General features: G+C 33.4%; 1 protein-coding gene across 1 annotated transcript; it reads left to right on the forward strand.

Moving 5' to 3' along the window:
- The first annotated feature begins 6,853 nt into the window (after nt 1-6,853).
- LOC131593584 (GDSL esterase/lipase At1g29670-like) lies at nt 6,854-14,581 on the forward strand. The gene is made up of 5 exons (XM_058866156.1): nt 6,854-7,100; nt 7,556-7,683; nt 13,066-13,311; nt 14,008-14,245; nt 14,346-14,581. Exons 1-5 carry the CDS (start codon nt 6,854-6,856, stop codon nt 14,579-14,581), a joined length of 1,095 nt encoding a protein of 364 aa, XP_058722139.1.
- Nucleotides 14,582-24,190: the final 9,609 nt, after the last annotated feature.

Below are 24,190 nucleotides of genomic sequence, written 5' to 3' on the forward strand. Positions count from 1 at the left end.
CATAAATTACCCCCCGAACTTAGATTTCTTTAAAAAGGTTTTTTTCTGTTTCTTTTTGCCTTTCCGAATTTGTTTGGATAAAATAAAAGTCGGTGGCGACTCTTGCTTACCGCGACATTTCGATTATAAAAAAGTCAGTTCACCGTATTACAGAACTGGCGACTCTGCTGGGGAGCCATGTATTGGTCGGGACGAGTATGTTTGAAGATATCTTCTTGAAGGATTGCTTTGTGGGGATGTGATTTTATGAACCTGGCTCTGTGGGGGACATGGGTGTCTTGAGAGTTGCCCCCAGTATTATAGCACTTGCCATTCCTGGATCTGTGTTGATTAGAACATGCCAATGAGTATTGATCGAAGATGTCAAACTGGACTTGCATAGATTTACCCCAGATATTAGGGAATTTGGAAAGATTCGCCTCGCGAGGACTTCGTGAGATGTGCACTATGGGTGACATGCCCCTGATTGTTTTTGGCATCTTTGAGAGATTCTCGGAATCTTGACCTGATTGCCCCAGATTGATTGGGAAACGTGTCGTGCCCCTTGTATTGCTTCTTGGAGTAATCTTGTCTATCGGGATGACTTTCAGTCATTAGTTGTACCTTGTGCAAGTTCTTTCTGTTGCTAACATTTGAAATTATGTAGCAGAGTTTGTTTAATAATGAATTCATGAGATGCAATGCATACGTTTGTCTTGAGTTTTTTTGAAAAACATTAAAACGAGAGATGTAAAAGCATGATATTTGTAAAAACATGATATTTGTAACAACGTGATGTTTGTAAAAATGAGATATTAACTCAGCTTTTTTGGTAAACCTTAAGGAGTCAGGATACCTTTTTGGTGACAGTATGCTTTCGAACTAACCATGCTTCAGTTAGGACTTTCAAGGGTTGTAACGTGGCTTGGTTCACGGTTTAAGAAACAAAGGACAAAGGCTCAAAATTTTATTGTACCCACCCCTCTTCGTGACGATCTTCAGTCCTAAACTCAGTCAATTCAGCTTATGCATTCAGGTTCCAAGAGGTCTATGGATTTGCGCTTTTGATAATGTTGATGGTTCGCAAGTAATGAGAACTTCTGATATGGCAGTCATTTCTTCCTTTTGGTAGTCACAACTTTGAGTTGTTCAAGAATTTATTGACTTCTCATGTTTTCATCTTTTTGATATCCCTAACTTTTGCCTGAACTGTTTGTTTTTGAGATTACAGTCAATGGGATGCCTTGATTTTTGCCTAAGTCACCTTTTTTGATTTTCGACTTAGCAGGCTTTTCTTTGTATATATGTTTTTTCATTTTTTTTCTTTTTTTTCTTTTTTGGAAGATATTGACCGCCTTGCTTGATGATTGATCATTGTCTTTTGACTGTCATCTCCAACGCTTATTTGATGTGTGCGGATGAACGCTTGTGATTGAAATCTTTGTTGAAAGGTGTATTGAATGATTCTCTTAAAATATAATGCACAGCCAAATTAACATGAGGACTACCCTGCCCCAGGTTATGATCAAGGGTTTTAGTACAAAAAAGAAACTTCTACTTCTTAGGCTCAAGGGGGTTGACGAGGGGTTAACATCCTTATATCTCCGCTGTTTAGGAATTGAAACAATGCCTGTACATCGTCAGCATAGTCAACTCGAAAGCATACTGTATGAGGTTGTGGTATCGTTTTCGTCATCCTCCCTTAAAAGGTATACAACTTTAGCAGGAGTTGAATATCATAAAACATATGCAAAGTAAAGATGCAGTTTAGATGAGTGGTAGCGAAATAATTTATTCAAGACAAACATATGCAATGCACTGATGATGATTATTAAGACAGATAATGTCTATCATAAGACGAAGGTTTAAACAAACAGAAAAGAAATATGCAAATGAAAGTAGATCTAATGATCCAAAAGTTCGTCCGTCTAGACGTCAATCCGTCTTGTCATGAGTAGGCATAGGAGCGGTGATCACCATAGGAATTTTCAGGAGGGTTGAGTTTGATTTCTCCGTCATTGTTCAGATCTGGAATCTTATTCTCCAATGTCCAACAATTGTTTGTGTAATGTCCAGGAATGTTGGAATGGTACGCTCACCTCACATTGAGTTTATAGCCAGGAGTGGAGGTGTTAGAATTCTTAGGAGGGTCCCTCAGAGTAATCAATTGGATCTTCAACAGATGTTGTAATGTTTGAGCCGACGACATATTGATTTTGGTGAATTGACGCTTAGGTGCATCTGGCTTGCGTCGTTGTTGTAGAACTGGTGTAGAGATTCAGAGTATCCGGGGTTCGAGCTTCCGGAATGTGTATCTGATAAGCATGTTTCAGAAGTCTGGGGGTCAAGCTTCCAGAATGTTCATCTGATTGGAACTTTCAGAATGTCCGGGGTTCGAGCTTCCGGAATGTATATCTGATTGGAATGTTTCAGAAGTCTGGGGGTCAAGCTTCTAGAATGTTCATCTGATTGGAACTTTCAGAATGTCCGGGGTTCGAGCTTCCGGAATGTATATCTGATTGGATTGTTTCAGAAGTCTGGGGGTCAAGCTTCCAGAATGTTCATCTGATTGGAACTTTCAGAATGTCCAGGGTTCGAGCTTCCAGAATGTATATCTGATTGGAATGTTTCAGAAGTCTGGGGGTCAAGCTTCCAGAATGTTCATCTGATAGAGATTGATTTGTTGATGGTATCTGTCTGATCAGTTGGTCGACCTGAAAGGAAAAGTTAGTTCTATGTGATGTTATGAATGCAAATGCAATCTTTTCAAGGATCTTTAGGAATTTAGTTAGCAACATTAAAAAGTGATTTGGTCGCATATTTGTTTGAAGAATTCTGACTCTTGTCTTTGAACATCCTTCTTTGAGAATCAAGCTCACCATATCGAGTGGGTCATCGCCTCTGATTCGGGATACTTCTGAATTTGAAGATACATGGCCAGAGGAAAGTAAATCCTCTTGCCCCTTGCTAGGTACTGAGTCTTTGAACTGGAAGGTGTGTGACCAGAGGAAAATAAATCCTCTTGCCCCTAGATAGGAATTCAGTCCTCGATAAGAGCACCTGAAATTGCGCGCCCTAAAATTTTTGCGCGCCCTAAAATTGCGCGCCCTAAATCCTCTTCCACACAAGTCACACAATTTTTGGCTTAAGGCTTGCATGGAGTCTGATCAGGTGTCCTTCCCAAGGGTATTTCTATGGATAAGGAGATTTCAGCAACGGGTTCTACAAGTTATCCAGAATTGTCAGCCCTTCTAAAGCACCCTCGGACATGATACATTCGCACCATGCAATGATACTTTGAGAAAGAACCTATCTGAATTGTAGCATCGGGTAGCGACTAGTTCTCAACATTTGTCAAGAGTAGTCCCCCCACTACGTTCCTAAAGGCCAGGATGGGTTAAGGGTAACTAAAGGTCCTTGAGCTCCGGCGCACCCACAGACACATACATAGACCCCCCTCATTTGAGAAAGGTGTGCATATGCTATGGAGTCCTAACTCAAGTGTGAACTTCATATTGACTCATCTCCCACATATGTGAAAGAGGTCGCCATGACTATGCCACTCCTAATCTTAAGTGTACTTGAATCCGGGTGTAGGATTCGTCCTTCAGTTAATTCCCAAGCAACCTTTAAAATAAAGCAAGCAAAGCAAACATTTAAGTGATCCTAAACTTTAAGGTAACCCCTCTTTTAAAAACATCCCCAGCAGAGTCGCCAGTTCTGTAATACGGTGAACTGACTTTTTTATAATCGAAATGTCGCGGTAAGCAAGAGTCGCCACCGACTTTTATTTTATCCAAACAAATTCGGAAAGGCAAAAAGAAACAGAAAAAAACCAATACACTTTCCTTCCTCCCATTTCTTTGAAACCTAGGTTGACTCGCACGTATTTTAACCCCATCTATCAATATGTTATCAAGCCTCACTGCCACCATTCTCTCGTCTACCACTTCTTTGAATCTAGCGAAACCGAACCGTCTCCCGAATTTATTCCGTCTAGGAGGTATGACCACCTCCACCACCTCCCCCACACATCCAAACAGCTTGAATATGTCGATTGCCTTACATCTATCTGGAAAGGACGACACATAAAATGAAGAGAGCTTTTCTCCTAATTTCGATTGTCTACCTCCGAATGGGAAGCAGTCCCATTTAGTTGCTAAACCTCTGAAAACCTTCCTACCAGAACGCTGCCACTCCATTCTTGTTTTGAGAAAAAGCAAGTTAGAGAACGGTGAGAGCTTCTCTCTCTAACTAATAGTATAACATAGATCTCCTGTATTAATCGAATACTATTAATACCATTCATTTTTTACATTATTATAAAAAATTAATTTTAGTAAATAACTTATTTTTTTTTTATTTTTTTAGTCCACCTGATCAATCCAACCCAAACCTACCTGTTGTTTTTCGGTTCAGTTTGAACTTTATCGTAAAAATTTATAAATTCAATCCAAATTAATCCATTTAATTTTAATCGATATAGGTATCAGATTATCTCAAAACCGAACCAAACTGGTCCGAAAACATCATCAAATATCACCGAATTTTCTTTTTATCTTTGTCAATTATTCAACCAATGCGAAATCTCATTAGAAAATCTATATTTGATTTCATGCTAGTTCGTTCAATTATTCGAATCCTATATTTAAGTTTCAAATTTCCAAATCTAAAATTTTCCTTAAATACAATGACAACTCTTAAATTTATAAGTATCTCAAAGATGTATTTCAATCCCCTCCTAATCAATATTCAGGTTCCAACCGCTGCAATATACCAACAAGTGCAACCATGGCCAGTGGTCGTAGTTGAATTGGTAGAGTGCTTGCTGGCATGGATTTTACTACGAAGTGAGCTATTTTTTATTCACGGTGATCTTGTGGCTTTCTATCTTCTAGGGATTTTGGTTGTTTAGTTTTTAGTCCGATTTGGTTTTAATGGATCGGTGGCTTTTATTTCCTGACAACGTGGAGCAACTAGTTTTTTAATTCTAATTTCTTTCTTCACGTTTATTCTGTGTGTACTGAGGATTTTTTTTTATGTTGTGATTGGGGCAGTTAGAATAATTTGATGCTCTACTCTAACTTCTTTCATCTGGGTTTTCCTTGGTGTTTGTAAGGGCTTTGTAATTTTGTATCCTTAATCTTCTCTATCACCCTTTGTGTTAGAATCTATTCTTTCAATATATTAAACGTGTTCAGAAAAGTTAACTAAAGGTAAATATAATATTTCTATCATAACAAATTAAAATCTTTTTGAAAAAGTAATTTTTTCCAAATTATAAGTTAGTTTAAATTATCAATTCTAAGTTCTTTTATTTATTAAATCTGTTTGGCAAAGTATTTTCTGAACATATAGCTTATAAACTTATAAGAAATTAGAATATTTGTTAAGTAATAGTCTTTTCATCAAGAATTTATAGTTATTTTACTAACTTATCACTTATTTTTCAAATGTTATTTCAACTAGAATCTATAGTTTATAATTTTTTCTTCTATTTATACCATTATTATTTTAACTAAAACTCCCTACGATTCTTTATAATTTATTTTAATTTTAAATAAAATATTTATATTAAATGTCTTTTATGTTATTTAATTTATCAAGTAATAGAACCTTCAACTATTTTATCACCTATAATTCATCAATCATCATCTATAAGTTATAAGTTATCAATTATTAAATAATCAACCATCAGTTAAAACCTTTAACTAACTGTCAATTGCTTTTTTTTTTTTTTTTACGAAACAGAGCCTTAGTCACTATTCTTCTAAGGTTTTTTTTTGTCATGTTATTAATAAAAAACAATTTTAATTTAATAAAATTACTCATTATTTTTCATATCCATTCAACTTTTTTTTTTTAAATGACCAAACATTATATAATCTAAGATTGGATAAATGTCTATTATTGAGAAAAAACAATAAATGTTGTATTGATATTTTAAAAATAAAATTATTTTTAAATAGAAAATCATATAAATAAAATATTTCTTTTGAGATAGAGGAGTTATTAATAAATGTGTTTTAGTAAATAATATTTAATTTATCGTAGAAATCAAATTAAACAATTTCTTAAAAACTATGGACATTTGAATATGAATTAGAGAACTTACAATATTTTTTAATTATGTTTAGATGGTATAAAATTTTAAGATTCTTAAGTTTGTTTTAGTTAAAAAATTCATGGGTTAAATATCTTTTTGGTTCTTATAAATATTTTAAATATTATTTTTAGTTTTTATAAAAAAATTGACATATTTTTGTTCATACAAAATTTTCATGCATGCAGTTTTAGTCCTTTTTATTGTTAAAATTTTTGAAAACTGTTTAATTATTCTTAAATTTTTAAATTTTTAAATAAATTTCTTCATACGTGTTTAGAATACTATAAAATATTTATTTACTAAATTGTACAAATTTTTAAAATGAAAAGACTTAAGTATGAGTTTTTTAAATTTCAAAAGATAACGATAAAACCAATGTAAATCTCGACTTAGAAATCAAATTTTGATTTTTTTTTTTGAGAAACTTTTTATAACGTTTTAAATATGTCTGTAAAATAATCATTCAAAAATACACATTGGTTTAACAGTAGGGACTAAAACTAGTACATAATAATTTTGAAGAGATCAAAATATTTTTTTAATAGGAATAAAAACAAAAGTTGATAATTTTATAGGGTGAAAAACATTTTAACCCAAAACTTATGGTACTATTATTATTATTATTATTATTATTATTATTATTATTATTATTATTATTATTATTATAATATCCTACTATATCCTATATATACCCTACATTTTGGGATATCAATACACATTTCCCATTTCTCATTTGTCCATATCATATCTCGTTTTGCATCTAGAGAAATGGCTTGTAAGACTAAAACATGGTTTAGTTTGTATCTTATTTTCTTGGTTGCATGCTACATGCAGCATTGTGTTAGCTCATCTCAAGTGCCTTGCCTTTTCATATTTGGAGACTCCTACTCTGATAGTGGAAACAATAACTATATTCAAACCACTGCAAAGGCTAACTACAAGCCATATGGTATCGACTTTCCAACAGGCCCAACGGGAAGAGCTACCAATGGAAGAACTAGAGCTGACATAATTGGTAATATTCACATGCACTAAGAAACTGTTTTTTTTTTTTTTAAAATTAAATTTAGCATTTTTATTAATTTAGATCAATTATCATCTTTGATGATCAAAATTTGATTTTTTCAGTCGTCGTATTTGAATAATTTTTATTTGCGTGAGTTGTGTCTCATGATACGCAATTTATTATATTTAGTAAAAGTTTAAATAAAACATTCCATCTAGTTTTTTTATAATATAAAATACTTCTTTTACCAAACATAGTAAAACATCTCTTTATGTTAGAGTGACCTATATATCCTTGTTATAATTTTTTTTAAATCAAACGATTGTTCTTTGCATGCACACGTGAACATCTATTCATCAAAATGGAGTAGTTGTCTTTACAAAAAAATTATATTTATAATTAGTTCTTAAGCAATATTGAGATTTTTGTTGAACCGAAAACAACTGAGGGTTATAATGTTGCAGGGGAATTACTTGGATTTGAGAATTTCATTCCACCTTTTGAAAACACTATAGGCTCCGACATACTTAAAGGTGTGAACTACGCGTCTAGTTCAAGTGGAATTCTCTACGAGACAGGAAAAAAAACAGCGGTATTATATATTTCCGTATATAGTATTATTTATTCATGCATCTCTATAAATAATTTAGGGAATGTCTAATGTAGATCTGATCTAAATTTTGATTTACTATTTTTAAGTTTTTATAAAAAATACCTTTTTTTCCTAATGTTTATTATTGTAAAATATAAATTTTTATTAAATATTGTAAGTGTTGACATATGAATCATTTTTAAAGGTTCATATTGATTAAAACCATTTTGTTGTGAATTGAATACCAAGAACAAAGTATAATAGGGAATTAGGGAGGAGAAGAAGAACACAATATTTGGTTATAACTGCTATTCTTTTACTTTCTCTTAAAACAAGATTACAAGTTTACAAGAATAACAAATAAGCTCTCTCACCCTAAATTAGGATTTGCAGCTTAGCAATGATGAGAGACTAGTATGCTATTTATAATAAAACCTAACATACTAACTAATGGGCTTTTTCAGCAAGACCCATTACACAAGCCAACTTAATAAACAAGCTAACTTAACAAATTAGGGTTTAAACACTAAAACCTAATTTAACATGCTAACAACCCTAGCATCTTCGACACCTGCATGCTAGACCCATCTTCGACTACAGCATACACAATTCGACACCAGCATGTGAACAATCCTTCGACTTCATGCTTAACTCTGTCGAACTGTCGAACCAAAAAACTACCCTTCGACAATACTAGAGTTCGATCCAATATCTCACAAATCTCCACCTTGGACCTAACTCTACAACGTCAAGGAACAGACTAGCTTTCTTCACGCAGCTTTATCAACTGCATACAGTGGAAAAACTTGCAACTCGGCAATGTCTTGGTGATCATATCAGCAGCATTGTCTTCAGTCGAAACCTTCAGCACTTGGACTTCTCCACGCTCGATTACTCCTCTGACGAAATGCAGCCTCACATCAATGTGCTTAGTTCGCTCATGATAGGCTGAATTCTTTGACAGGTGTATTGCACTTAGACTATCACATTTAACAGTGATACCTCGACCTTGAAGTTTCAGCTCCTTCGCAAAACCTTCAAGCCACAATGCTTCTTTCACAGCTTCAGTGAGAGCAATATATTCCGCTTCAGTGGTTGATAGAGCAACAACCTTCTGAAGAGTTGCTTTCCAACTAATTGCTGTACCAAACATAGTGAAAACATATCCAGAAATTGACTTTCTAGAATCCATACAACCTGCATAATCAGAGTCGACATATCCTTCTATTGCTGCTTTACTATCTTCACCCAAGGCTCCACCATAAATTAAGACTCTGTTTAGAGATCCATTTATATACCTTAGAATCCACTTCAATGCTTGCCAGTGAGCCTTTCCAGGATTCGCCATGTACCTGCTTACAAGACTTACTGCGTATGCTATGTCGGGTCTAGTACAGACCATAGCATACATCAAAGAACCAACTATATTAGCATATGGGATGCTATTCATATAGGCTCTTTCGACATCAGTACTGGGACACTGATCAATACTCAGCTTGAATTGAGGGTTTGTTGGAGTCACAACTGGCTTCGAATTCGACATACCAAACTTTTCAAGAATCTTCCGTAGATATGCCTCTTGAGATAGACATAACTTCGACTTCTTTCTATCTCTTCGAATGTCAATTCCAAGAATCCTGGAAGCTGCTCCCAGATCCTTCATATCGAACTCCTTATTGAGTTCAGCCTTCACCCTCATCACATCTTCAACATTGTTGCTTGCTATGAGAATATCATCCACATAAAGCAACAAAATAACAAATGAATTACCAGGTCGAAATCTGAAGTAAACGCAGTGGTCGAACTGACTTCTAATGAAACTTATGCGTGCCATGAACTTGTCGAATCTCCTATTCCACTGTCGAGGAGATTGTTTCAGCCCATACAAAGATCTCTTTAACTTGCACACATAATCTTCCTTCCCCTTTTCGACATACCCTTCAGGTTGCCTCATCAGGATCGTTTCATCTAGATCACCATACAAGAACGCAGTCTTCACATCCATCTGTTCCAGTTCAAGATCGAACTGTGCCACCATGGCAAGCAACATTCGAATGGACCTATGCTTCGCAACAGGAGAAAACACATCATTGAAGTCGACACCTTCTTTCTGAGTGAAACCCCTTGCAACTAACCTTGCCTTGTATCTTTTCGACGTCACTCCTTCAATTCCTTCCTTAACTTTGAAAATCCATTTACAGCTGACTAACCTTGCCCCATCAGGTTTCTTGATCAGTTCCCAAGTATGATTATCATGAAGAGATTTCATCTCATCATCCATGGCCTTCAGCCATTCAGTCTTATTTCGACTCCTCATAACTTCCTTATAGTCTCTAGGTTCTTCGTCTAGAACCTCACTTGCAGAGATTAAGGCATAAGCTATAAGATCTGCATATCCAAGTCTTTGAGGTGGCTTGATGACTCTTCTCGACCTATCTCTCGACAATAGGTAGTCATCGTCAGTTTCCTCAACTTCAGCATCTTCTGCTTCTTCTTCGACTTCATCTGGGATATGCAATTCAGCATCAACATGCTCCACCTCAACAGGAATCTCTACCTATTCCAGCTCTTCGTCAGATGTTTCTGTACTTCGACCAACATCATCAGTTTTCTTAAAAGCCATTTCAGCTTCATTGAAAACTACATCTCGACTGGTGATACACCTCCTGTGACCTGGCTCTAGGCACCATAGCCTATAAGCTTTGACTCCTTCAGGGTATCCCATGAACATGCATTTCAGAGCTCTAGGTTCGACCTTGTCTTGCCTAATGTGAGCATAGGCTACGCAGCCAAATACTCTCAGTTTGTCGAGATCTGGTGGATGTCCCGACCAAACTTCTTCAGGTGTCTTCATATCTAACGCTGTCGAAGGACATCTGTTTATCAGATATGTTGCTGTCGAAACAGCCTCAGCCCAGAACACCTTTGTTAACCCCGCACTAGTCAACATGCATCTGACTCTCTCCAAAATAGTTCGATTAAACCTTTCAGCCAAACCATTTTGCTGTGGAGTACCTGCAGTAGTTCTATGCCTTGCAATACCAGAGGCAGCACAAAAACTGTCGAATGCCTCATTGCAAAATTCAAGGCCATTGTCGGTTCTCAACCTCTTGACCTTTCTGCCAGTCTGATTTTCAACCAGAGTCTTCCAACTTTTGAAATTCTCAAAAGTTTCATCCTTAGTCTTCTGGATGAATACCCATAATTTTCTGGAATAATCATCTACTATGGATAGAAAATACCTTGCTCCTGAATGTGATGGACACCTTGCAGGCCCCCAAAGATCAGCATGGATGTAATCAAGGGATCCATGTGTTCTTTGTTTGCCTTTGTTGAACTTCACTCTGCAAGATTTTCCAAGTACACAGGGTTCACAAAACTTCAGCTTTTCGACTTTGTCTCCACCAAGCAGATTTTGTTTCCCTAATTCGACCAGACCCCTTTCACTGACATGGCCCAATCTCATGTGCCAGATTTCTGTTTTCGACAAAGGTTTCGTGGATGCAACATTTGTCGAACCACTTACAACTTCAGCCTCAAGGGTATACAAGCCTTGTTTCTTCACGCCTCTCAAGACTTCCTTCGAACTCTTCATGACTCTTAGGATACTTTTCTCTCCTTGGAAAACATATCCTTTCTTGTCGAATTCACCAAGAGAAAGCAAATTTCTCTTCAAATCAGGAACATACCTGACTTCAGTCAACAACCTTATTGACTCATCATGGAGCTTGAATCTCACAGATCCAACACCTGCAATCTTGCAAGCCTTGTTGTTTCCCAGCAATACTGATCCACCATCTTGATCACATAATTCCTCGAACAAGTCTTTGTTTGGAGTCATGTGCCAGGTGCAACCTGAATCCATAATCCACTCCTTCTTAGAGTCACTGCTTGAAACCGCAAGAACATCAGATGATTCGAAATCATCTTGAACAATGGCAGCGTTGCCATTATCCTTACTTCCATGATATTTCAGGCGTTCAGGGCACACCTTTCTTGTGTGACCCTCCTTCTTACAATGGTAGCATCGAATGCCAGATGCTTTACCACCGTAAGACTTCGACTGGCTTTTGCCTTTCTTCTTGTCAAACTTACCATCCTTTCGTAAGAGTTTTCCTTTAACGGCCAAACCTTCGCCAACAGTCGAAGGTTTATGCTCCTTTCGTTCATTCAAGTCCTTAGAGTACAAGGCTGATTGAACTTCTTCAAACGTCAGGGACTCCCTTCCATACAAGAGAGTTTCTTTGAAGTGAGCATGTGATCGAGGCAAAGAACACAATAGTAACAGCGCTTGATCTTCATCATCGATCTTCACATCAATATTTTCAAGATCAAGAATCAGCTTGTTGAACATATCCAACTGCTCAGCCAATACTTTGTCTTCAATCATCTTGAATGAATACAAAGCTTGCTTCACGTAGAGTCGATTTACCAGCGATTTGGTCATATACAAACTTTCAAGTTTCACCCATAACCCTGATGCCGTCGTCTCCTTTGATACCTGTCGGAGAACCTTATCACCAAGGCTCAACAAAATTGCGCTGTGTGCTTTCTCGATCATAGTTGTCTTCTCCGCTGCCGTTAATGCAGCATTCATGGCTGCCTCTCCCTTCAACGCTTCCAAACAACCCTGCTGAACCAGTAGGGCTTTCATCTTCAAGCGCCACAGACCGAAATCATTCACTCCGGTGAATTTTTCAATCTCATACTTTGTTGACGGCATCTTCTCCACGCTCACCGCACCAATTTGTTGTGAATTGAATACCAAGAACAAAGTATAATAGGGAATTAGGGAGGAGAAGAAGAACACAATATTTGGTTATAACTGCTATTCTTTTACTTTCTCTTAAAACAAGATTACAAGTTTACAAGAATAACAAATAAGCTCTCTCACCCTAAATTAGGATTTGCAGCTTAGCAATGATGAGAGACTAGTATGCTATTTATAATAAAACCTAACATACTAACTAATGGGCTTTTTCAGCAAGACCCATTACACAAGCCAACTTAATAAACAAGCTAACTTAACAAATTAGGGTTTAAACACTAAAACCTAATTTAACATGCTAACAACCCTAGCATCTTCGACATCTGCATGCTAGACCCATCTTCGACTACAGCATACACAATTCGACACCAGCATGTGAACAATCCTTCGACTTCATGCTTAACTCTGTCGAACTGTCGAACCAAAAAACTACCCTTCGACAATACTAGAGTTCGATCCAATATCTCACACATTTATTTGATTTACTTTTAGAATGTCTTCGGATATTTTTTAATGGATGAGATTATACAGATAATTGCGATGTTTATAAGTTATATATTCTTATTTTCAATGACAATAAAAGACACTAAATAAGTTTTATGCAATATATGCAGGGTACTAATATCGCTTTGGGATTACAGTTACAAAATCATAAAATTACAGTGTCCAAAATTGTTGCCAAGCTTGGAGGTTTACCACAAGCTAGAGATCATTTGGCAAAGTGCTTGTATTATGTTTATATAGGCACCAATGATTACTCATTAAATTATTTCCAGCCAGAATACTACTCAACAAGTAAAATCTATAATCCTGAGCAGTATGCTCAAGTTCTGATTAGCGAGTTATCCGCTCATCTACAGGTATATGTACTGAATTAGTAAAATTTAATTTAAGAAATATTAATAAGATGTGAGTTAACTATTGCCAAAATTGTATGTATAAATATTAAATATTAGAATAAAAATATATATTATTTAATTATTGGAATTGATGAATTGATTGTTTTTAATAAAGTAGTATTTCTAGCTTGTGGTTTATGCGGTATGGAAAGGGAATCTATGAACCACTTGTTTTTTAAATGCGCGGTGTCCTCGGTGATATGGAATAATATTTCTTGTTGGGTGGGTTTTGAAGATTATGTGTTTGAAGATATTCGGAAAAGTTTTTTGGTTTGGCTTCTCTTTTGCAAAAAGCTCAATGTTAGAGCCGGTACGGAAGGAACCTTGTGGTTATCGGTTTGTTGGACTATTTGGAAGGTTCGGAATGGCATTATTTTCCGAAATGATAGTTGGAGTGTTTCCGATATTATTTGGAGGATTAAAGAACTTTGGTGGAGATGGTCTTTCATCGGGAAAATTACCCGCACCAAGTATAATTTCTTTGAGTTTACAAATGATCCTTTTTTGTATTATTCATAGGTTATATTTGGCTTGTAATTTTCCTCCGGGGTTTTTGTTGTTGTTCGCCCCGTTCTTTGTAATCTATTCGGTAGAACTTTTGGTTCTTTAATGAAATCTTGATTACAAAAAAAATAAAGTAGTATTTCTGATGGATAGGATCTGCATAAAGACGGAGCAAGAAAACTTATATTAGTTGGATTGGGAAAAATAGGTTGCACTCCACTTGCAATTACTAATGCTGGAAATCTTGGATCATGTGTTGAAACTCAGAATGATGCTGCATTTATATTTAGTTATAAGCTGAGATCTCTTGTGAATCTGTTCAATTCCCTACGTCTATATTCCAAATCTATATTTATAAATACTACCGCTCTCGCCATACACAACTCCCCTGGTAAATATTGTAATTATTTCATTTAATATTTTATTTTATTAACAAAACAATTAAAATTTTATATGATTCAGTTAATTTCATATGATATTTTCTCTTTCAGGTTTTCTAGTTAAAAGTGCTTCTTGTTGTCCAATGAAGTCAAATGGATTCTGTTATCCTGATTCAGTTCCATGCACAAATAGAAATGAGTATATTTATTATGATGGAATTCATTCCACGGAAGCTGTGAACAACCTCTTTGCATTAGCTTCCTATGATAGTACTTATTATCCAAATATGACTTATCCAATGGATATTAAACAACTTGCAGAGCTTATTATTGGAAATGCGTCTTAGTCTTAATCCGTGGAAGTCATAAGCAGTCATATTTCTTTTCATTAACAAAGTAATCTTATATTGCTTAATAATAAATTAGGATTAGTGTTCTAATTCTAAATGTTGGGTTGAAGGCTTAATTTTACGTTGGAATTATATCTCTCGTTTTCGTTTATTGTAATGTTATTTTCTTAAATCTATTTGAGTTTTTTTTTTTCACATTTTATTTTAATATTTTCATAATTAAAAAAATGTTGAATATGTGAATACGAGAGGGTGTCAAATCATCAAGGTCGGCCTAAAAAATATTAATCTAAAATAAATATATAAATATTAGTTGTTCAACTTAATATATCATCTAAGCTAATCAATGTAATAGTAAAGACGTTTTTTGCACTACAAGAAAATATCAAATTAGCTACCATATATTTGCTACAAATTGTTTTAGCGGTTAATCTGAAGTTATAAAGTGAGCTTTTACTGAATTGTTATTTTTTTTTAATATTACTGGTAATAATTATAAATATTATTTGACAGCAGTACTAATTATATATTATTACATGTGTAAGCTTAAAAATATACTCTTTTTTAAAAATAAAATAAAATAAAAAACACTTTCCCTTTTCCTCCCTTTCTCATTCTGTCTCTTTCTCCTCTTTCTCTCTCTACACTCGTTTTCTAGGTTTGAGAAACCATTGCAACATAACTCCTCGATCTCTCATTCAAAATCAAGATCGTTTCGTTGACTCGCGAATCTGATGCAAACTTTCAAAATCGGTGAAACTTTAGCTTCGATTTATTCAGGTTCAATTTTTCGCTCTGACTTTGTTTGAAGTTTAAACCCTAGTTTAGACCTCAAACCCTAGTTCAGCTTGATCTGATTCAACTTTTTGTTCTTTGACGTTTTTGCTACGCTTGTTTTCGTTTCAGATCTAGTTGATTCTCTACCTCATGCTTTCGATTCGAAGCTTAAATCACTCTATTTGATTCAGGTTAATTTTTTACTAATTGATTTACTTGTTGTTGTTGATTTTATTGCTTTAGATTCGTTAGGTTTTGAGATCTGAAAGTTTTTATTTGATGTTTTTGTTTACAGATCTGAGTTTATTGGTTTTCAATTTTCTTGAGATGTCGAAGTTGAAGGCTGCATCATATTGGAAATCGGTCCCGGCCTTCTCGTATGAATTCATGATTCCAAATCGGATGTCGATGCCGGTTACTTTATTTTATATATTTACTTTTTAAATTTAACAGGTGTCGAAAGATGTTGAACATGAGGTTGTTTTCAAATGAAGAAAATGGCAAAGCATGGGATCATAGTGTCATGCAGAAAAATTATCAAGTTTTATAATTGCTTATTCCATAAGTTGTACATTAACTGTTTATCCAAACAAGACCTTATGAAAATCTCATTGATTTCATATCCATACGTGTTAATGTAAGTCAATATATAAATATGTACCATGATTTAGATTAAATTTATTAATGGTATGTGAAAATAAAGCTATGAGGTGATTAGAAGATCAAATGTTACTTCATTACATGTTTTTGTTCTGCAGGAGGTTAGCGTAGGAATTTTCGGAAACCTCGCCTGCCACAAAGTTTCAATGAAGCGTATTTAAATAAGGTTACTTTCGCTATTCCAGATCTAGTGTTTAATCATATGAAAGAAAATAACCAAGTTTTAGGTGGTGATATTCAATTTGGTGCTTTAAGGTAAAATACTGCTGGTTGTATTGGTTGTATTTGTTTGTCTTAGTCTTGAGCTTTTGTTAAATTTTCTACCCAGGACGTGACAACAGCTAAAGGAAATGAGCTTTTGGATTACTTTTTGAAGCGTGGGCTGCTAATGAGAATGGTAATATATGTGAAGGATATGTTTTGTTTTCAAGGGGACTAAAATTAGAGATACATTTAATAGAAAGTGATAAATTATTTGAAAGAGTATTTTTCAATAGTTAATATTTCCCATACTTCTTCTATGCACAGTTATCTTTTCCTCTTTTAGATAGTATTTGACTTTGTTTCTAAAAGCTCTTGTAAGCCCTATTAAATGCTTCTTTTAGGCAGCTTTGCTTTTCAGATTGGCCGGTGAACGTCAACTAGGTATGCAATGCTTCCAAATATATACAACACTTTACCATGCTTCTTCACCACTTGCATTCAATTTATTTTCATTCTTGAATTGCAGTGACATGCACAACAGTCGCACCGTCAACTCCAGGTGGTGACTATACAGTTGGACTAGAACAACTTGTTTCAATGTCCAAGAATCAAAATATTTTCGCTTTACAACAATATTGAGGGGTATGTCTACTTCCACATGATTTTGTATGTCATATTTTGTTGAAGCAATCTGATTTCCTAATATTATAATACAGTGATCTCTTATTCATGTGAAAGGCTTATCAAATCTTCTAAAATCATATCTAGATAAAGGGATTATTGAAGATGAATCTGATCTATCAGAGAGGAAAAATGCACTTGGAACTAATACATACCCTCAGAAAAAGTGTAAGGGTTTATGGTTATGTGATATTTTATTTTCTGTTCATAAAAAAGGTAGCATTATTGAATTACTTCTTGTGTTGTCATACTAATTCTTTAAATTCGTTTTACAGAGGTTCCTATGGGAAGCTTGGCAAGATCTAACTCTTATAATATTGACTATAGCAGTTGCAGTGTCGTTAGTGCTTAGAATAAAAACAGAGGTGTGATTGACTACTTCTCATCAATTACAACAATAATTTGAGCATAAATAGGTCCCTTGGTTTTGTGGAAGTATAGGAAGCTTAGTACTTGAGAAATTAGGTTTTAAAGCACATGTGTTGGATACCTATGTTGTGCAAAGCTTTTGTCTCCCTTGATAAAAGGGATGGGTTTGTATGAAATTCTTAAATAGAGTTATGTCATTCTTAAGCTAGGCACACTGCATAGATATAAACAGAAAAAGTGAATTCATTTCATTTTGTTCACAATAGATATGCACTTTAATATTTGGCTTTCTATATTTTACCTTGTTTTATGTGTTTATTTTGGGATCCTAGCCTTCTTTTTCTGTTTTGGCAGTGCTTGGCTTCACTGAAATTTTCCTTTCATTCTTGTTCTTAGGAGTGCTCGGTTTCCTTGCAATTTTTCTTTCATTCTATTTGAGTTTATATCCTCCTTGAAGGTTTGTGCTTTATCTTAGTTTGTAATGGCTAGGGATTGGAAGAAGGATGGTTTGATGGAGAGCTATTCTTGTCATTGTAGTTATACAGGTAATTGAATCAACATTTTCTTTCATTTTAAATTTAAAGAATAGATATGTATTTAATCTTGACAAAATTTCGGTTGGTGTCTTGGATGGACCATACAATTAAAAAGGGACATTCTGTTTTTACTTGCACTTATATATCTATCAAAATCAACATCCCATTTCCTAACAACTTAAATTATTTTTTACTTCATGCACTTAAATTATTTTATAAGGTGAATACATGTTATGATCATTTCAAAAACTATTTTTGTAAGCCCCATTAAATGCTTATGCTTGTAGATAGGCCTAAATTAGTTGTTGTTTATAAGCAAATCCAAATGTAGCCTAAGTATTTATTGTATATATCAGAGATTTTATGTATAAGCTGTTTCGAACAAGCTTAATTAAGCATGTATTTAATAGGTGTTTATTGTATAAGAGCTTTTATGTATAAGATGAGCTTTTATGTATAAGTTGTTTCTAAAGTCATCTTTTATTGTATAATAACTTTTATGAAAAGGAAATGAGAGTTCAGTGAGTTAGATGAAAATAGTTTAGGAAAATAAGTTGGATGGAGCATAGAGATATCATGAAATTTTTCCGTAAGATCATCAAAACACATACATGAGTGTTTCCTGCATATTTGACTCATATGAGTTCTTCCAAGCGTGTCTGAGTATATTTTGTTATATTCTATTGTGTTTTGTAGGTACATTCTCATGTTGATATATATATATCATTTTGATGATGGATCTTGGAGAAGAAGTTTTGAAATGCCAAAAGAAATGACACACTCATATTTAAGAATGGTGACAGATGGAATATACATTTATATAGTTAATGGGAAGTATGACACACAATGTAGAGGTCCACTGCTCCTCCTTTTATTAGATTCAGATTTTAAGCCACATTTCTACTTATTATAATGATATTATAAGTGCACTAATAATTATTACTCATATTTGACTTATGAAAATGTATGAATGAAGTCTAAGAGAATTGTAGACTAATTTTGGAGTTGCATATTTATTGTTTGGGTCCTTCATAATGAATATTTTAACTAGCTTGATTAATTTTCTAAAAAATTGTAATCCAGTCTGATTCGTTTTAATTAAAAATAGTTATAAATATATCTAAAAATAGCTTGAGATTTGCTATGATATTCTTGCATTGAAATTGTAGCTGTTTAGTTTGGAAATATAAGTTTAAGCTGGAGGTTTTGCTATAGTTTAGTATGGATTTAGCTAGGAAACTTTAAATATTAGTTGGAAAACTTTAAATATTAGTTGGAATTTAGCTAGGAAATTTTGGTCTATATAATTAGCCACTCAATCCAAGCTACGACTTATATTGTAGTTAATCCATAACTAATCTCCAACTAATATTGTTTGATAGGGATTAGCTACAGATTGACTTCTGTTTTTGCCGTAGCTAAACACAAATTTTCTTGTAGTGTTGCTCGTTTGATGAGTCTGTTGTGCATCTGTTTGTGTCGTGTCCATTTGCGGATAACATTTGGAGGAAAGTCTACGCTTGGATTGGGTCGATTGCGGAATTGAGTTTGGAAGAATTCAAGTCCTTTCACTTCAATTGTGAGAAAATCTTGAGTAAGAGGAAGCGCAGAGTGGTGTTGGTGATTTGATTTGTCTCTGTTTGGAGCATTTGGCTTATGAAGAATGATATTATTTTTAATAATGCTAGTCCGAGTTTCGTCGATTGTATGTCGGCCATAGTTTTTAGATCTTGGAATTGGCTATACTCCTTTTTTAAGATTGTAGATTGTAGTAATTTTTACACTTGAAACTCTTTTCCTCTCCTTTGTTTTGAGATGAAATAATTTTGTCAGTGTTTGTTTTGTCGGGTGGAACTCCCTTTAGCTTCCTTTAATAGAATTCTTGCCTATTACCAAAAAAAAAAATAGTAAAAAAGTTTATTTTTGACTCAAATGCCAATGGTTTAACCCGTGATACCTACACTTTTACTTTATAAATGTATTATATTATAATTAAAAATTGGCGAAATGTGATATTACCTCTCTACATTCCTTTTTATTGGAGCTATATTGGGATAAAAAATTATTTTACAATTTCTTGGAGCTATTTTTGTACAATAAATTATTGTCAATTTCTTGCCGCCAAATTATCGGGACGGCCCTGCTAATCATCACTACAAGAAATTGACATGTAGAGACACGATGGTCGTAAACTATATTGGAAGACTATCAACTAATTCTTGTATTTTGGTTAATGTTTTATCGATAGACAAACACCCTTTTATTTAAAGAGCTTGCCATCTGTCACCATTTTTTTCAGAAAAGTTAATTTTAGCTACAACATCTAACTATAAGTAAAAGTGGAACGTTGAACACAAAAAAGTTTTTTTAACACATGCACATATTTTTCCTGATTTGTCTCATATATAAATAAATTTTTGACTAATATTTAAAGTAACTTATAGATCTATATTGTCGAAAACAAAATTGACAACACAATAATATTGTAACAAACAATTAATTCAAAAGTCTCTCAATGATTTTCCTCATTTAGAAAGATATGTATTTGATATACACTGTATTGGGTCTCTAAAAGTCTCTTTTTCTAAAGGCAAAAGCTAACATGTGTCCCAAGGGCACAGATTGATAAGTTTTTTATAGAAATATTTTTTTGGAATACGTGTGTTCAATATGTTGAAACTTTAAATATGACTTTATTACATTTAGTTGCATTTAATTTTTTCTAATTATAGTATATTTAACATGAGCTCTTAGGGCACATGTTAACACGAACCCTTCTCTAAAACACCAATAAATTCAAAAGGCAATAAATGATCATCTGCACACAATAATTTTTTTCATTGAGGTCTTTCTAAATGACCATATCATCTTCGCCAGTATAGTTTTTTTTAATAAGTAATGGAATTATAGAGAGTATAAGGGATACTACGCCCAGAAAACAAACGGAAAGCTCCTACATCTCAAAACAAGAGAGCGGTAGAATATTCCAAGAATAAAAATTATAATTGATTATTCGGTTATAAAAAGAACACATCCATCTCCAAGAGGTGAAAACAATCTCTGTCATGCAATCAGTGAAGCTAAAGGATTCATCTTTGAAGATTACCATGTTACGTTTGAGCAATAAACTCCAAACTGTAGCAAGCCAAATAACCGCCCCGATATGCCTCTTGGACAAGCTCTTAATTTTCGCACAGTTATCTTCGCCAAGATAGTGAAGTTTCATATTTTGTTTTGAAATTTTAGATGGTTAATATTTATTTATGTTAAGCTACAACAATTTCCTACACGTTGGGACATGCAGGTTGCCACTCAAAGAAAATGTAAATATATTTGAGAGGCCAAGAACGAAAAAACACACACAATCTATATAGAAAGAAGTATCGTAATTTGTTGAATTAGAGAAGAAACATAAGGAAATCTAACAAGGACTAGACTCAAGTCAAGACCATATGTAACTCTTAGACTCAAGTCAAGGTGTACTGTCAAGGCACGCCATGTTTATTTGTATTAAAAATAAAAATCACATAGAGGGCATTTTTGTATTGTAGACATTGTGTCAGGACAGGTGGGGCAGTTGACAGTAGAGGCAGAGTAGCAATTAGACGAGGTGGTGGATGCAGAAGTGCCGCTAGAGGCAGAGGAGAGGATTAAGATGTTGTCCAACATAAAAATAGTGATCGTGCTAATTATTTTGATGTCTGTATTTTTATTATATTTATGTACTTTATTTTGATTATGTATACGACACTATTTAGATCATTTATACGATGTGTTCTTTTGATTATTTTATTTTGAGTTTATATTTCTCTACTTTGATGTACTATATTTTGATGTACAAACATCTGTTGTTACACAAAAATTATTGAAGCTTATGAATGAAATGTAGTTGATTTAAAACAAAACAGAATGTTCTATAGATACAAATACAGAACATTTTGTTATTAAGACGTTCCGTAGATATACCTACAGAAGATTCCTTGAACTGAATTAATTTAAATTTTTCCAACGTTCACTAGTTAATAATGTTTTCGTATATAAAGCTCCAAAAAGAAACAAATTTTGGCAAAACAATGTGCTTCTTAATGTGAATCTCCGAAATTAGGAGGCATAAATGGAATTTCGCCAAAAGTATCAAGTGGTTAATTGAGATATTCTCTTCACCAAAAATTCGAACATGACATAACAAATCAATGTCAAATCATATCAGCCGTCCTTTTTATTGACTTATCTTAAATGAAAAAAATTAATTTATGTAATACCTCTAATTTATTTGGGAAGATGATTAAAATTTAAAAATAAACAATAATATAATCTTAATTTTAATATATTTATACTTCCATTTTTAATGTCCTTATAAAATATTTAAAAATTCAAAACAATTTCTTTTTGTTAATTATTAATCTTCAATTACAAAAATTAGAAACAAACCATAAGTGATAAGGAATTTGACTCACTTAAGATAATTTAGTTTAAATTGACAGTGTAGAGAATTGATTTTAACGTGATTGAGTTTTGTAAAATTAATTTTTGTTAAGAATAAATATTATTGTGGATGTCCATATATATTTTTATCTTTCATCTTCATATTCTCTGTTAAGTGGTATAGTAAGATTTTAATTTTTTCACCTTCCTAATGTCCTATAAATAAGGTCCACTTTTCAATGCAAAGAGAACTTCTTGAAGAAGATAATAGAATATCACTTTCTCTCTTACTTTCTCTCTTTCAAATCTATATTGTTTTGGTTAGTTTTATAACACGTTATCAGCACGATGTTCTACCAAACTTGAAGAATTATTTTTTTGAAGCCTTAACTGTTAGAGGTAATATTAGTTTATTATTTTATTATTTTTCTTTCTCATTATCCGTGTTGAATTTTGATATTATATCTTATTAAATTATCAATAATCTCTTAAGGATTACAAAACAACGTGTTTGTTATATAGTTCCTGAAGAACTTAACATATATCCGTAAAAGATAATATTAAGTTTGTTATATAGTTCCTCAAGAACTTAACATATATCCGTAAAAGATAATATTAAGTTAGTTATATAGTTCTTGAAGAACTTATCAAACATCCGTGAAGGATTGTAAATATTATTATTTTATTACTAAAAGATTTCTGATTGGGTTCTGTTATACACCATTTTTTCCCCGACTTTTTATCTGCATCATTTACATTTAGTATTCTTATTTTATGTAAAAAATCAAAAAAATATCTAGTATCTTAGACATTCATTTGCATCATTCTCATTCAAAATTAAAAAAAATATATCTATATACATTTTCATTTATGCATTTGATTTTGCAATTTAATAGAATTTTTCATTCATATACACTTTTAGATTTATAAATTTTAATTCTTAATTTACTTTATTTGAATTTGAATTTTTGTATTAAAGTTAGTAGATCATTTTATCATTTTTTTGTTATTACTTGTTTTTAATAGGTGCAAATATTATTAAAGAGGGTCCAGTTTGGTTCACATTTATTAACAAGGCAACTCAAGTTGAAGGCCCAATATTATTTTGACTCCAAACTTTGATCCAAGTCATGTTACAAGGCCCATATTTAATTTCCATGCCAAGCATTACACGATTTCAGTAAAGAGAGAAAATCCAAAATTTCATGACATCACCCTTTTTACCTCATATTTCTTTCAAGAAGATCAATAAGACAAAAAAATAAGCAAGCAGATATAAAGTTTGATTTATTTCTCAATGATTTTTACAAAGACCTAAGATTGATTTTGATAAAACATATTCACCAATAGTGGATTCAATCGACTTTTGATATTTAATTAGCCTTGTAGCACATGAAGGGCCTAATTTGAACATGATGGATGTTATGACCTCTTATTTATATGGTTAACTTAATACTGACATTCGCATGAAACTCCCAGAGGGATTCAATATACCAGAGGCACGTAATTGTGGATCTTAAGAAAACTACTACATCAAATTGAGCAAGTCTCTTTATGGGATGAAAGAATTTGGATGCATGTGGTATAATCGCCTCAGTGAATATATACTAAATGATAAATATACAAATAACTCAATTTGTTCTTGTATTTTCAAAAATGATGTGGAAAAGAATTTGGAATACTAGTTATCTATGTGAATGACACACATATTATTGGAACTTCTGTAGAGCTTCCAAAAGCTATAAATTCCTTAAATAAAGTGCTTGAGATGAAGGACCTAGACAAAGACAAAATATGTCTAGGTTTGCAAATTGAGCATGTGGACAAAATGTTTGTACATCAAGAAGGTTATATAGAAAAGTGTTGAAATGATTCTATATGGACAAATGTCACATGTTGCCTACTCCGATATGGTTGTTAGATTATTAGATAAAGAGAAATATCTTTTTAGGCC

This window comes from Vicia villosa, linkage group LG1 (assembly GCF_029867415.1).
Source record: "Vicia villosa cultivar HV-30 ecotype Madison, WI linkage group LG1, Vvil1.0, whole genome shotgun sequence".
In the NCBI taxonomy this organism is placed as follows: Eukaryota; Viridiplantae; Streptophyta; class Magnoliopsida; order Fabales; family Fabaceae; genus Vicia; species Vicia villosa.

Excerpts from the sequence above, each read along its gene's own strand:
- LOC131593584 (XM_058866156.1), top strand. The coding sequence starts at position 6,854 with ATGGCTTGTAAGACTAAAACATGGTTTAGTTTGTATCTTATTTTCTTG. Across the intron at positions 7,684-13,065 it reads AGACAGGAAAAAAAACAGCG|GGTACTAATATCGCTTTGGG; the intron begins GTATTATATATT and ends CAATATATGCAG. Across the intron at positions 14,246-14,345 it reads CGCCATACACAACTCCCCTG|GTTTTCTAGTTAAAAGTGCT; the intron begins GTAAATATTGTA and ends TTTCTCTTTCAG.